General features: G+C 40.6%; 1 protein-coding gene across 1 annotated transcript in view; it reads left to right on the plus strand.

Annotated features, from left to right (window-relative positions):
• ATAD2 (ATPase family AAA domain containing 2) overlaps positions 1 to 15064 on the plus strand; it is a gene marked incomplete at both ends in the record, with an annotated part of 33274 nt that overhangs the window by 2926 nt on the left and 15284 nt on the right. Inside the window, 12 exons of the mRNA XM_079533386.1 lie at positions 3055 to 3197; positions 4001 to 4050; positions 5342 to 5477; positions 6402 to 6501; positions 7721 to 7799; positions 8712 to 8822; positions 9671 to 9722; positions 10692 to 10823; positions 11729 to 11837; positions 12041 to 12156; positions 13491 to 13665; positions 14298 to 14386. Coding sequence (XP_079389512.1) covers positions 3055 to 3197; positions 4001 to 4050; positions 5342 to 5477; positions 6402 to 6501; positions 7721 to 7799; positions 8712 to 8822; positions 9671 to 9722; positions 10692 to 10823; positions 11729 to 11837; positions 12041 to 12156; positions 13491 to 13665; positions 14298 to 14386 — 1292 coding nt within the window. The remainder of the gene's footprint in view (positions 1 to 3054; positions 3198 to 4000; positions 4051 to 5341; positions 5478 to 6401; positions 6502 to 7720; positions 7800 to 8711; positions 8823 to 9670; positions 9723 to 10691; positions 10824 to 11728; positions 11838 to 12040; positions 12157 to 13490; positions 13666 to 14297; positions 14387 to 15064) is intronic.

Consider the following 15064-nt stretch of genomic DNA (forward strand, 5'->3'; position numbering starts at 1 on the left):
AGCCAAACACATATTCCTGTTAGGTATAAATACACACTGTATGAACACATGTAACTGGCCATGCAACAGCAGAGAGAGAGACCGCAGCACTCGGAGGATTGTAAACGGTCCATGCAGCATGCTTCTTTTCCCTCTGGCTGATCAGGGTGAAAACCCATTGTCTCGCTCCAATTTATAGGAGGGAGATGAGGTTCTTTTAATATCAGTATACCCGGTGTGAGATTAAGAAACAGCGGTTCATATGTTGTTCCATCCAGTTTATTACCAAACCTAATCAGGGAGACGGGGAAGGGAAGGAGGGTGATAGAAAAGATGGGAAAGAAGCAGGAGTTGCGTAAAGCGGGGAGAGTCACCAGCAGGATCCAGCAGCGGTCCCGTTGCACAGTGTGTGAAGGTCCCGGGCAGACGCAGCAGAAGACGGGGAGCAGCAGCGTGGTCGGCCTTGGGCAGTAGGCAGGTAGACGAGGAAGTCGAGGAGCCAATTCTTGAAGCAGCAACAGCGATCAGGCAGCAGGTTCAGGAGAGCTCGACAGTATGCAGGAATCACCTCAATCTTCCGGAATCCCTCTTCTTCTTCAGGAGTAATCTGCTGCCAGAAATCCTCCGTTCTTCACGAGGAATCTGTTGTCAGAAACCTCTGTTCTTCTTCATGAGGAGTCTGTTGTCAGACAACCCCTGTTCTTCTTGATGAATCTGTTGTCAGAAACCTCCATTCTTCATGAGGAGTCGGTATTGTCGGAAAACCCATCCTCATGGTTTTCAGTTCCTCTTTTATCCTCCTTGTTCTCCTGCCTACCTGACAAGGATGGGCCTCGAGCAAGAGTCATTGAGTACCCTCTAAGATGGCCCATCATCCTGAGATAGGTCCACACAAAGGAGCACTTCACAGCTATTTAGCTGCAGTTCATCTCCTCGCCCCTGGCCTTGTCCATCTGCATCCCCCAGGCAAAGGATCTCACAACCTTTGCCCAGGACTTGCCTGCACTTGTTCATCTGTGTCCTTCAGACAAAGGATTTCACAATCCTTGCTCGGGACTTGAACAAGTCCATCTGTGTCCCCAGCAAGCTTTGAGACACAGACGTTAACAGAGTAATATCTTACACCCATTTTTGAGAAAAGGGGTGAGCCCACGTGTGACACAGATCCTTGCAGCATTTGTTCTTGTACACTACATACATCTGTAGCTTCTCCCAGGTCTCCCAAGCAGCTGGATGTGAACCCCAAAGGTGCCCAGCCTTGGCCCAGCTGCTGGTACTCAGACCCCTCTGCACAGATGTGGGTGCACCATGCCACTGGCCCCAGACAAGCCAGTGACTGACCCTGAATTGACCTGCTCTCCCAGTTGACACACACCCAGGGTTCTGGTAGCAGGCCCAGATCTATGGTCTCCAGCAGCTGTCCCCCAGCACAGCAGTTGGTGTAAACACCCTGGTGTCTATTATCTGGTCCACAGTTGTGGCTGCTGCAGTACCTTGTTTCAAAACTCTTATCCTGCTTGCCAACTATGCCGAATGGTAGTTGGTGCTGGCGTGTGCTGAGGTACGCACCCATGTGCAGTGTGGGTGTGCTGCAGGCTCCACTTGCTGCCATTGAAGCTGCATGGGCCTTAACGATAGATGTCCCCTTCTGTCACTGTTAGCACTTGTATACGTATGCATGAAGAGTATGCACTGAACACCTGGAGTCCTTTTTTGGGTCCTCAAGTACAAGAAATAGCAGGAGGCAGTTCACTGGAGGACCACCAAGGTGATGGGACTGGAGCACCTCTGCTGTGAGGAGAGATTGAGAGCTGGGCCTGCTCAGCCAGGAGGAGACTCAGGGGTATCTTATCAACATATATAAATATCTGGATGGACAGTGCAGTAAAAACAAAGCAAGGATCTTCCATTGGTGTCCAATGCCGGGACAAGAGGCACGTGAAACGTAGGAGGCTCCCCTTGACCACCAGTCAGTACTTATGTGCTGTGTGGGTACCTGAGCACTGGCCGAGAGGTTGTGGTCTCTCCTTGGAGATCAGCCACCCTGGTTGTTGGCACCCTGCTCTGGATATCCCTGCTTGAGCAGGGGTTGGGCCGGATCCCTCTTGGACTCTTCACTCTAGGGACTAGAGCTAAATGAGAAGGTAGGGCAGGCTGTGGTTATTGGCATCCCGTGAGCCCCATGCTGCTCTCAGCCAGCGACCGCTGTCCTGTCATTGTCTTGATCAAATGCTAACTGAAATAGCTCATAGTGAAGTTGGTGTGGAGAAGCAGAAGAATCTTATCTGTTTTCTTCCTTTCTTTGTGTGAAACGTAGTTTGGCGTACTCTTAGTGAACCTCTATGTTGTAAACAGGATGAGCCCCTTTTCAGGGTCATCACAGCATCAACGTGGCAATCATCCTTGCTGGGGTAGCAGTGTGAAGGTCCATGGCAATAGAAAGGCTTCTAAGCTTTGAGAGCGTTGTTCTTATTTTTCGGTGGGTGGACAGAGCTCATAATGGAAGTACTTGGCAAGGTGTATGAGACTTTTCAGTCACATAAACGTGGAAGAGGTTACTGTGTCAACTTGGTTTTTTTGGCTCCCTTTGCTTTTCTGTGGATGAGGGAAGCCCTTTGGGAAATCCGAGTTGCAGTGCAGTCATAAATGGAGCAGAGATAGGAGAAAAAATTCTAAATAGGTTTTAATTCTAGGATATACAGTGTTTTATAAGCTAGACTGTTTCTCAGAACCAATTTTGAAATTGAAAATGTGGGTTGTTGGTTGGTTTTTTGTTTTTTTTTTTTTGTCGAATAGTATGTTTTTGTAAAAGGCTTTGCTGGAATGTTGTTTTTTCTACTGCAGATATTAACCTTACGTTATCCACAAGAAGTTGATGGACAGAGGAGAGCTTTAACTGTGAAAGCTACTTATTTTCTGAATTTTTTTATTGGGCTCAGTGTCTACCTGCCATTGGTCACCCCACTATCAAGACAGAGGGTTAAAGAATTAACTTGTGTACGTGAGGTAGAGTTTCTTTCTCAGATGAATAAATATGATTCCAATGAACGTATTCTTATTTCCTTCTTTTCATAGAGATTTTCCTCTGGCAAAATGGAATGTTTCCATGGACACTGTTTAAGACCAATAAGAAAAAACATCACTGTGCATTCAGATTCCAGCTTTGAGACAAGTATGGAAATATTGAGTGAAAATGTGAATAGGACACACTTTGGAAGGTACTGTATTTATATACACTTAATCTGTGTTCAGCGTATAGTGAAAAACAAGACGCAAGCACACCTAGTGAGTCTTGTAATGATAAGTCTACAGGTAAGAATCTGTAGAGCTCTCTGGGTATGTTAATATCACTATCAGTACTTTGAGGCAGAAGGAAAGTCTTCTGCTTGTCCAAAAACCATGCATCCTTTCCCAGCTTTTTGGAGGTCTCTCTTTCCACTTTGGTTCATGAGATATAGTTCATGTTTTGAGATTTCAAGATGAGCACGTGTAGTGGAAATGCTAAGTCACAGCCTGAACCAGTGACTGAGCTCCTGATGGGAAGGCAGGGCCAACCCAGGGGGACTCAGCTGTGTGCAGTGTAGCTGAGTGACCAGAAGGGGTGGAACCAGGATCCAGCCCTTCCCAGACCTCATTGAAGGGTTGGCAGTGGAGGCAAGGATATCTCACTGGAGATCCCTTTGTACCTGAGGCTTTCCAGAGGTAGGCAGCTTTATTTCCTTCATGTTTGTGTCCACAGTTGCTGCGTTGGGGCTTGTTCTCATTTGCTGTAGCCAAAGAATTTGCCATCCTGATATTATTGCTGTACTTTCTATCCCATTATAGCATTACAGCACGTTAGGAAGTGTATGTTTGTATAGAACTATGAGCCTATGTTACATGACAGATTTGGGATCTGAATCCTGCATGTAGATTAAAGGCTTTTCTTTGTGTACTGATTATAAAGGTGGTGAAGTTCCCAATTCTTAATGGGGCTGATACAGTAACTTTTTTCTCCCTACTTTATTCTCTCTTAATGTAGGCAATTGACAAAGACAAAATCTAACCTGAAAAAAGAAGAATATAAGGAAGGTAAGCAGTTGTAATTCACTAGGATTCTTATTTGAATTGTTCACTTTGTCTGTTTCACTTGGCCCCAGAACTTTTGAAACTCATCAGCCAAAATTAATATGTTTCAAAGACAATGAATTTCCTATGGGCCTTATGTAAATAGGAAGATATTCTTCCTGGGCTTTCAAGGAATTAATAGAATGCAGCACGAATTCCAGCTAGTTCTTAAGCATTGAGGAAGGTGATCCTTACCTCAGGTTTCTCTTTTGCATGGGGTTTCTGTAGTCTGCAGGACACAAAATAATGGACAATTGTTCTGGCAAATAGGTGGGACTACTGCAGTATTACAATATATCTAATTTAAAGAGCAGTTTGGTCAGGAGATGCACAAATCCACTGACGGTTGGAAGGTTTCACTGACGTTCATGGGTTTAACTTAGAACCAAACTGCAGAGCTGAAGAAAGCAGCACTTGGTGCAGAGAGATCACTTTCTGACACCTGGAAAAATCCTCTAGATCTGTGCAGTGTCCTACCAGCTATTGGCTAAAGCAAAGCAAGTGCCTGAAGTAGAGCATTTCACATGCTGTTGTTCATGTTCTGATTGTAAAAGCATGTTATTTAGCAGGTCCACACTTGTCAATGCTAACTATGAAACTAAGATCAAGGCGTAGCTGTCATCATACTAAGACTGTGGTGTAGCTATTACCTTCCCAGTGTCCTCTGGTCAATATTTCAAGGACAGTGCAAGTAACAAACTTGTGAAAAAGGATGTACTATGTTAAATGCTAGGCAGGCTTTCAAAGAAAGCAGGAGCTGGAGTTTTCCAGCATTTGGATGTATATCTTGAAGTAGTTCTTATTTATATTATTACATAAGAGTTCTTAAGCTGTTGTGTCATGATGTAGAAAGCAAAAATGATCCATGCTTACACAGGGTCATGAAACACTTGCATCCTAAGAAAAGGCTTGCCTTTTTTTTTTTTTTTTTTAACATTTTTTTTAATGCTGTTAGATACTTAGGTACATTTTAGATGGATGGAGCAAAACACTTTGGAGAAATATTTGTAGTTTTCTCTACTGGAAGTTTCAGTAATAAAGTTTTTGTACAGGTCATCCTTTTAAGTAGACTTCGTGTTCCAAACAAGCACTAAGCAGAGTGCTGTGCTCATGACAAAAACTTCTGTATTTAAAGAAAAAAATCCACTTCAGGTTTTCTGTTTGCTTGCTTTTACATTTTAGAAGAACAATTATGAAAGAAGGGGAATCGCATCTTTACTGTCTCAAAATATTTCACATATTTACTGTATTTCAGTCACAAGGACACTGAAAATGAGAGCTGATGCAAAAGCTGCCAAACAAATCCATGAAGAAAAGGGGGATTTGGAGGTCCGACGAAGCCGTTACGCTACTACAAATCAGTCTATTCTCTTTGATGCACTTATAACAAAGTAAGTGTTCTTTCCTTGCTGACCTACTAAATGAGCCTTATTAGCAGGCTTTCATGCCATGACACAGTACTGCCTATGGACTCTGTCTTTCTCTTGACAACAGAGAGAGGTATGGGATGAGGAATCTTCATGCTCTTAGTGCCTTTTGCATGTGGGTTCTGTGCTTTTCTGTGTTGTCTTCTGACCAAAAATGGTAGCTTTACATTGCAATTTTCCTTAGATTTAACATACTGTTTTCAATAGTTTTCTTAGTATCAGTTGTCTTCATTTCTAGCAAACTTTTATACTTAACTCTCAGGTAAGGTACTAAGAGAAGTTTGATACAGCCAAAGTGAAATAATGTAGCAACTCTGCATTTTTAGCTGTGGCTTTTCTCTCCTTCTGGAGCTCAAGTTGGTACTGTTATCTAAAAGATTCGCAAAATGTGACAGCAGCAGGGATTATTTTTCCTGCACATATAATTATGGAAAAACAAGAAACAGAGATTATAGTTACAGGAGGAATAAGCAGCTCGTGTCAGTTAAGCAGATATGACTGGTAGTTTTTAACAGTACTCAAGCTGCTCTGTGTGGTTGTAATGCTATCAGAATTTCTTTATAATGGTCCTGCTATGATCTTCAGAATTCTTACTTTCCTCCTGCATTCATATACATGTTTTAAATTGTGCTCAGCAAGAGGGAAAATCTGCAAACAGTGCATGTTGGCACATCCTCAAATACCTGTACTTCAATCTGTGTAAAATAAATAAATAAAAATAAACATTTGATACTATTTTTTTTTCTTAATATTTAAGAACTCAGCTTGGTGTCCGTGACTTCTGACTTGTGCATGCCATATTAAAATGTTGTACTGAAGCTGTGTTCCATTTCAATTTTTTTGGGTACTTGCCTATCTCCATTCTTACACGTCAACTTTTCGTCTTAGTACTGCAGAAGCAGTGTTGCAAAAGATGGATGACATGGAGAAGATGCGTAGACGCCATAAAAAGGGCTTGGAAGACTTTGGGGTGTTCAGCAATGCTGAAGTAAATACTCACTTATTTTATCATTTTTGCATAAGTTGAATATTTTGCATAGGCAAGTAATTTAGTAGTAATTTTAATTTAGCTGAAATAAGTTTATTCCAAAGAATTCATTACTGGTTAAGGATGATACATTTTCTGCAATGCAATATTGTGCATTTTAGCTCTCTAATCAGAACTTTTGATATGGTACTACAGACATCCTTTAAGAGTGGAAGAAATACCTTCTGCAGAAGATGTACTTTAACAGCTTAGTGTTACCTCACGTCTTATAATACAGTTTCTGAACTGGCTTACGGTTTTGGAATGGAGTTAAAAATCCATTTGAAACAAGATCCAGTCAAACAAGTACTTGTTTCAGGGCTTGAGTTCTTACTCCAAGTCTTATTAAAAGTTCTGGTTGAGAACTGAATTCACAAAGATTACCTGATGCTTTCCATCCCATTTGTGTAATTTAGCTGTTTTTTCTTCGTTCCTTAATCTTCTTTCTCATCGTGTTCAAGAACACTTATAGTTGGCACATTTAACGAAAGGCAGTGGATGGTTTCTGTGTTTCTTCTCAGGATCTTGATGCCCTTTAAATTCAACACTGTCAAAGTTGTATGCCGCATTTACTCTTAGTTTTTCTCTATTAGATTAGAAATGTCTGCTGTGCGTTTGAACTATAGGCACATAGACTATTAAGATGTTTAAAATTTGCCTTTGGATTTTTGTTTAGATCTGAATTCCTTTTTATTTCCCTCAAGTGACAGAGTGGTAGAGGTTAGAAAGGACCCCCGGAGGTCAGAGTTCCAATCCCCCTCCTCAAGGCGCAGGTTGCCTAGGAGCGCGGAACGTCAACGCAGGTGTCCGCAGTACCTGGTGTAACATCTCTCACCTGCCTCTGAGCTATTTTGGTGTTGGTTGTGGTGTTTTTGGTTTTATTTCTTAGTATTGCTAGAAAGGTGTTTCTTTTTCCTTGATTCTGCCACGCTGTTGGGTTATTGGCTAATACACGCAGTTGTGTATCCAGGTAAGTGTTTAACCTCCTCAAGTGCGCCCTGGCATAGTACAGAAATTTTTGTTACAAATTGTAGATGTCATAATCATGATCCTGTTCACTCTCCCTGTGTGTTAATGTATTTTTGTGTGTATATTGTCCTCTGATAATGTTATTGTGTAGGCAGCAGACATGCGTTTTTCTGCACTTTTGTGACTGATGTTTCTTGTTGCTTTTCATTAGGAAAACCTTGATATGTATTCCTGTGAAAAGAAGGAAATTGGAGGAGGTGATGTACCTGACAATCAACAAGAGCTTGAAGGTTAGTTCTGTTTTCAATTTTTCTTTACTATGTCCTAGCCAAAAGCCTCATTTTCATGGTTTTGAGCAGCATGGAAAGAAATTTTGGGAAGTAAACTAGGCTGCCAGAGGCGTATGAGAATCTCCTCCCAAGTGCGAAGATCAGCTGGGCAGAACTTGGTGTTATCTGTTTTTGTACTTTAGCAGGTAGTCTATGGAAGCTGCTTTGGGGCCTGTAATAAGGAGCTTACTCAGTGTGAAATGAGATGAATGAGGTTAAGTCACTAAAGACCATGTTAACTTGGAAGTGCTGGGAAAACTTGAAGTTTTTAAGAGGAAAATGGTGACGAAGGCAGTAAGTTAGATGATCCTTGTGGGAACTTTCTAAATGAAAGAGAGTGGAGACAGAACCCGAGCAAAGCTTTGCCACTAACTATCAGAAGCTCAGAGAAGATCAGGGATGTGCAGTGGCAGGGAGGAAACCAAGGGAAGGATTTGAGATGAATGATGACTGGGCCTGGGCACAGCTGGTACTTGGGAGCTAGATTGTTTATTCTTACCACTGTAGATTATTAAAACTTTTTGTCAGGAAACACTTGATGGAAATAACAAGTAACAACTCTCTGAACTAGCTGTTTTCATAGGAGCAGCATTTTAGCTAAGCAAGGTGACAGACTTTTGTTATTAAACAGTCTGATGACAAGTCACCTAACAGTTTCTGAGAGGACTGAACAATTTCTATATTGTATGCTTGTTTTGGATTAGGAATTTCTGAAATATGTGCTGCATGAATTTGTCTTAAGATTTTCCAGGTCTGCTGTATCATGTAGGTGATGGTAACAGTAAAAGCTACAGGCACCTGTGTAGCGCATGCTGGTTTTAGGACTGTTTGCAACTATACCTAACAATTTAATATCACATTGTGGTGCAGTAGCGTCATCAGAAGAAATTGAGGGTAAAGAAGATGGTGGTGCTGAAGATAATCAAAAGCGTTATGAGCTCCGACAGAGGAAAACTGTTGTGCCCTACCAAGCTCCTTTGGAAAGTAGGTTATGTGCATGGTTTCTTTGAAGAGTTTATTTCTTGCACAGAAGTGAAATCGATATCTAGTTACCCGTCATTCCGTTTAATACTGTGCCTTCATTCTGCAAGTAAATTCTGGGCTTGTCAGATGCATGTGTCCTGTGCACATTATATTTCTATGCTAAGGCTCACTTGCTGATCTTTTTTCATTTGCTTTGCTATATTGCATTTGCAGCACTATTGCTGACTGCTACAGTGAGGCTCCAGAATTTCTTCTGCTTTGTACTCCTGGTGCTTCTTTTGATATGTAATTTAGAGTTTATATTACCAGTTTTCCTTCAATGTACTGTTCTTTCTATCTGAGAACTTTCTGATTTTTAAGTTAGGGGAATAAAGAAGAGAATTAAAAATCAAGGGTGACCCATCTGCCCTTGAAATAATAGTAATCGTCCTTAGAGTTGGATGGGACCTTTAAAGGTCATCTTGTCCAGCTCCCCTGCAATGAACAGGGAGATGCACAGCTAGATCAAGTTGCCTAAGTCCTAATCCAGCCTCGCCTTGAAAGGCTCCAGGGATGTGGCACCAACCACTGGTGTGCTCTGGGCAACCTTATTTCGTTGCCTCACCGCCCTCACTGTAATGAAACAGGCTTGATAGTCTTGCTTCTATGGCTTTCAAGTCTCCTTAAAGGCAGGTATGTGTTCGCATTTCTACTGTGCACTGATGAAAAACAAGACAAAAACACTTGAAATTTCCTCTGGAATTAGAAATGGATGAAACATGACACTTTCTGAATCTTTTCCTATTTTACTCCCTCAGATATGTTACTTTTTTTTTTTTTTTTTTTTTTTTAAACTTTGTCTTCAACAGGACCGAGACAACGCAAGATACTTTTTCCCAGCCCACGGAAACGGCCTAACAGGTTGGTGCACAGCTAGTGATAATTGACATTTATTTGTAGTGTTTTCAGTCCTGTTACTTCATCAGCTTTAAAGGGTTTTCAGTTAGTTGGTGGTTACAGGGTAACCTTATGATTATCGCTGTGGTAATCTAAGCCTATAAAGGAAACCAATCTTTGGATAGGAGGAGGTGGGTATTTCCTGGATTTTTAAAAATACAGTATTTGTGGATCACTGACTGGATGGTTATGGAGGCCATGCCTGAGGCTGTGTCATTGAAATTCTTTTGTTCTGAAACTGAAGCCAGAATCTCCCTCTAAAATCTTTCGTCTTGAAATTTTTTTGTTGAGGATTATTAAGGTGAAATTATTAAGTTGAAGGATAAGTTCATTAGACTTAGAAGGGAAGGCTTTATGAAAGAGTTTGTAGAGTTTTTAACCACTCAACTACTGGTTTCTTATTGAAATCACTTAATGTTTCTGTACGAAGCTTACCTTCAACAAGAAAAATTCCTCATGAAGTGATAAATTGCCATAGTAATGATGAAGGCTTCTTAGGTTCTATAAGCAGTTAAAGCACAGAGGATGCTGTTGGTAGGCACATTAGGAATGTTTCGTTCAGCATTCCTGAAAATAGATGGTCAGGGAAGGGTTTTTTGAAGCCTAACTTACATCAGTGAAAAGGGGTAATGTTTCACAGAGAGGATAATCAGAGCTAAATGTGTAAGTGTGCCAGGTTGATTGGACAAAATGAGCAGTTTGTTCATGAACTTTCTTTGTAAAATAAAAACATTTTAGAGGAAAAAAACTTAATTTTGCTGTTCTGAGGAAAATAATGTAACATGCTTTTGAGATCAGATTGTTAAAAAGCACACTGAACTGGAAAGTTAATGAATCTTGGAGAATGAGTTTTGAGATAGAGTAGACAGCAAGTAGTGTCAAATATTGAGAGAATTCTATTTGTTTTTTAACCTTTTGTTTAAATGCTTGCAGACTGAGACGTGCAGCCCACAGTGCTGATTCCTCATCGTCTTCCTTATCATCCCCTTCCTTGTCATCCTCATCTGATGAGGAGGAGAGCGTTGAGAGGCGTCGGAGGCACAGCCGTAACAGGATCAAAAGAAGGTTACTGTATTTGGAGAACATGGGAGGGATGAATCTATTTGAGCAAATAGCATCTCCCTAACTGTGGAGAGTTATCCTCTTAGTCTTGGATAGTGACTAAGTGGCGATTGTATTTAATCACACCTCTTGATTGTAACCTAACATTTGAAACTAGAGTTTTTAGAAATTGATTACTTAAAAGCAGTTTGATTGTGAAGAGAGAATGGGGGGAGGAACACTTACTTATTTTTTTTCTAAGTAAAATCCTACTTCTGCAATTCTCAGTAGCTTGTCCAGAGAGAAAGCCACCATATCTAACAATTTGATAAACCTAGGAAGTGACAAAGGTTTCATTTCTTATACAACTATCTTAATAAATGCACACACACACAAAAAAGTCTTCAGCCAGATGTCTTTCAGACTGGTATGCTTTCTGATATGCAAACTACTTGGGAATGACCACTGGTGGGAGGCCTTTCATAATGCTAATTTACACTGAAATGTGTCCCTTTGGAGTGTAATTTTTTTTTTTTAATGTAGAATCAAAAAATCTTTGAAAGCAGTTAGTGTATTTTTGGGGTTTTTTCGTCACAAAAGTGAAGATGTGTTCATTGTTTCTATATGTGGAGTTACTGGTTCTAAAGTTGTAGTCAGGTTTGTGCCATCTTGGCTGGCATGGATGCTCACACATGCTTAAAACAAACAAAACAAAACATAAAAACCCACTGTCTCAGATGAATGTCTGGAGTGACCATTTTCTGTTCTTTACTCATGGATGTTAACAAGTGTGTGACCTCAAATGAATATTAGCTCTTTAAGAAGCTTATGTTAATTAATAAAATCTTCTGTGTTCACTTGTCATAAAAACAAATATTCTAGCTACGTCTAAATAAGGCAGCTTTTTCTTTGTCCTTAATTGAAATCAGGTGTCTTCCAGTAAACCTTGAGGAGAATGAGCTGAAGGGAGTTCGCAAGGATCGAATGAAAATTGGAAAAAGCTTGGCTGATGTTGATCCAATGCACATCGATAGTTCGGTGAGTGGTTTAATTTGCTGCGTCAGTGTTTGTGAAGGCTTTCAGTAATGGGCCATCTGCAGCGATGCTTGATGGTTTTCTGTCAAGCAACTTCAGAAACAGCCCAGAACATTTCCTTGTTGCTGATGTATAACTTTTGGTGACACCTTCATCCAAATTGCTAACTTTGTTAACGACGTGTGCTCTGTTGAATTGATCTTCAGGTGCGATTTGATGCCGTGGGTGGTCTTTCTGACCACATTTCAGCTTTAAAAGAAATGATCCTGTTTCCGCTGCTGTATCCGGAGGTGTTTGAGAGATTCAAAATTCAGCCTCCAAGGTAACTGATAGAAACTATTCATTGTAAGTTTACTGTTTTCAGGAGAATATTCAACCGAGTTATCAATGTTTCCTTGCTTCTTGGCAACAGTGAGGGGTTGTTTCAGTAGTAGAAAAAATAATTTCTTTTAAATGGATGGAGTCCAGAGCGTGCATACATATAGCTTCCAAACATAAGCAGTGCCTTGTCGTGCATAAAAATTTCTTGTCTGCAGGTTGGAAATTCTGTGAAATGAGAATGTATTTCCAAAGTGTCTTAGTGTTATAAAGTTGGGTTGGGGTGTTTTTTGTTTTGAGTTTTATGTACAAGTTGGCTTGATAAGTTTGTAAGGAGGAGGAGATCGTCTAATGGAAGTCATTTGTGATTTGGTTCTTGGAAGTCTGCTTCTCTTTCTCACCTTTTATGAAGTCCTCAGGTATCATCACTTGTAATGCTTGTTACAACAAGAATGTTGTGGTGTTTGTTGTGCTTGGGATAAAGTCAGAAGCTGTCCGTTTCTTACGTAGCTAATCTTGTCAATTATGAAATTGGGTTATTAGATTTATTGATTATCCTTATATTTTTAGTAATCAAAACTCAGTCATGGTATATGGAAACATAAGTTCAGATTATTTCCTTTCAGAAACTTTAGAAGTATTATTTAGAAGAAGAATAATGGAAAAAAAACCTTCCAGAGCCTTACTTCTTTATTCACTGAAATTCTTATTCAAACAGCAGCATATTTAGTGCTTTCTTAGCTGACGGTTATGTATATCTGAAAATGCAGAATACCCTTTTCTGTTTATTTTCTTAAATTTTCTATTCAGCATTAGACTTTCTCATTTTTCTCCAGCAGAAGATGGTCTATGAGGCTAAATCCTGTAACTTAAAGTTTTTTAAGAGAGAATTAACTGCTTTACTAACAAGTCTTGATATCAAATCCATGCTTGTGTGAAAGTGAGAGCGTGGAGCGTATTGCTAAAGAGCAACCTGGTGATTCATCTGTTAACTCCTTCTGGGCAGAAGTTGCTTGTTTGACCCCAGTTTGCTCCAATAACCTGTTTGTCTGCTAGCAGTTTTGGAAAGGTCCTTTTGGGGCAGTACATGCTCTTCTGCAGGTGTACATCAGAGGTATCTGCATTATTCATTTATTTTGTTGCCTCGAGAAATTTTGTTGGAGCACAAAACTTCAGGTCCTGCCAGGACCTTAACCCAACTTTAGCTATTTGTGTTGTCTTGTACATGAAATGTTTTGGTTAGGTAAGAGGAGTTGTTTGTTCTAGGGATGATGGTTGTAATAGCTTCTCTTCACAATGTTTTTTTTTTTTTCCTATCTGAATCGTTTTTTATTGCAGAGGATGTCTGTTCTATGGTCCACCAGGAACTGGAAAGACCCTGGTTGCACGTGCCCTTGCTAATGAGTGCAGCCAGGGGAACAGGAGAGTGGCTTTTTTTATGAGGAAAGGTGCAGACTGCCTCAGTAAATGGATCGGAGAATCCGAAAGGCAACTCCGTTTATTATTTGATCAGGTAAGATTGAAATATGCAGTATATTCCATTCCCAGTTGAAACTGTGATTTTCTGTGATTAACATTATTAAGAGCATCCTCTTTTGGGTACTTCATTAGGGTTGTTGGTGGCTTTTTTCCCCACTGAAATAGGAATGTCAGCGTTTGCTTTTTCAGTGCCTCCATAATTTGGATCAGAGATTGAAATGGGAAAAGATCAAAATGAGAGAAGCTTTCAAAGCAAAAAAATTTCCTCCCACCAGAACAGCCGCAGAGAAGGCTGCAAGAGGCAAGAGATGATGGCTTTAGATCAGAGGGAAACAGATGCTGTCTGAAAGCGGGGTTATTTAAATTCATAGAGGAGGCTTGCTTCCACAACCTGTAATTGAATTAAGTTCTGATTGTTCTTTATGGCTGCCAAATAGCTGTAACAACTACTGGAATGATTTGTTTCCTGTCACCTGGTCACGGTAGGTTGATGTAGACTGATGCTTTCTGTTACTTATGTCAGATACTCCAAGTCAATAAGTAGAGATCCCTGATGTTACTCTAAAAAATCTAGTTTCAGTGACATGCCAACCATAATGTCTTTCATGTGTTTTCTCTGTAAACAGTGCTGTTTTACCCTTACAGTATTACTGATTTTCACTCTAGGCATATCGCATGAGGCCTTCAATTATTTTCCTTGATGAGATTGATGGTCTTGCTCCTGTCCGGTCCAGTAAGCAAGACCAGATTCATAGGTATTATGTTTTCTACGTCTACGTAGAATCTGCTGGGAGTGGGAGGGGCGATGATGACCACTTTGTATTACTCATTAATTTATCCTGAAAACTTGTAGCTCGGTGCTCCTAAACTTGAGATTATTTGAGACAACAGTTGAAAACAATTCACTTGCTCAATACTAGCACAAGGTCTGTGTTACCTTACCTATTTTTGTCTGTCTTAAAATGAGTCACTGATGAGCATCGTCAACAGAATCGTGTCCTTTTTTGAGTACTCACTGGAGAAAGTAATAGAATCAAAGAATTGCTCAGGTGGGAGAAGACCTTCGAGATCATAAAGTCCAAACACAGCCTAATTATACTACCCTAACTAACAACCCATTGCAAAATCAAGTCCCTGAGCACCACATTCAAATGGTTTTTAAACACGTTCAGGGATGGAGACTCAGCACCTCCCTAGGGAGCCTATTCCAGCGCTTTACAACCCTTTCAGTAAAGATATCCAACCTAAACCTCCCCTGGTGCAACTTGAGGCCATTTCCCCTCATCCTGTCACCTGCCACCAGTGAGAAGAGACCAACCCCACTCACTGCAATCACCTTTCGGATATTTGAGAAGAGCCATAAGGTCTCCACTCAACCTCCTCTTCCCCAGGCTAAATGGCCCCAGTTTCTTTAACTAGCTTCTCATAGGCCA

This window comes from Tetrao urogallus, assembly GCF_951394365.1.
Source record: "Tetrao urogallus genome assembly, chromosome: 3".
In the NCBI taxonomy this organism is placed as follows: domain Eukaryota; kingdom Metazoa; phylum Chordata; class Aves; order Galliformes; family Phasianidae; genus Tetrao; species Tetrao urogallus.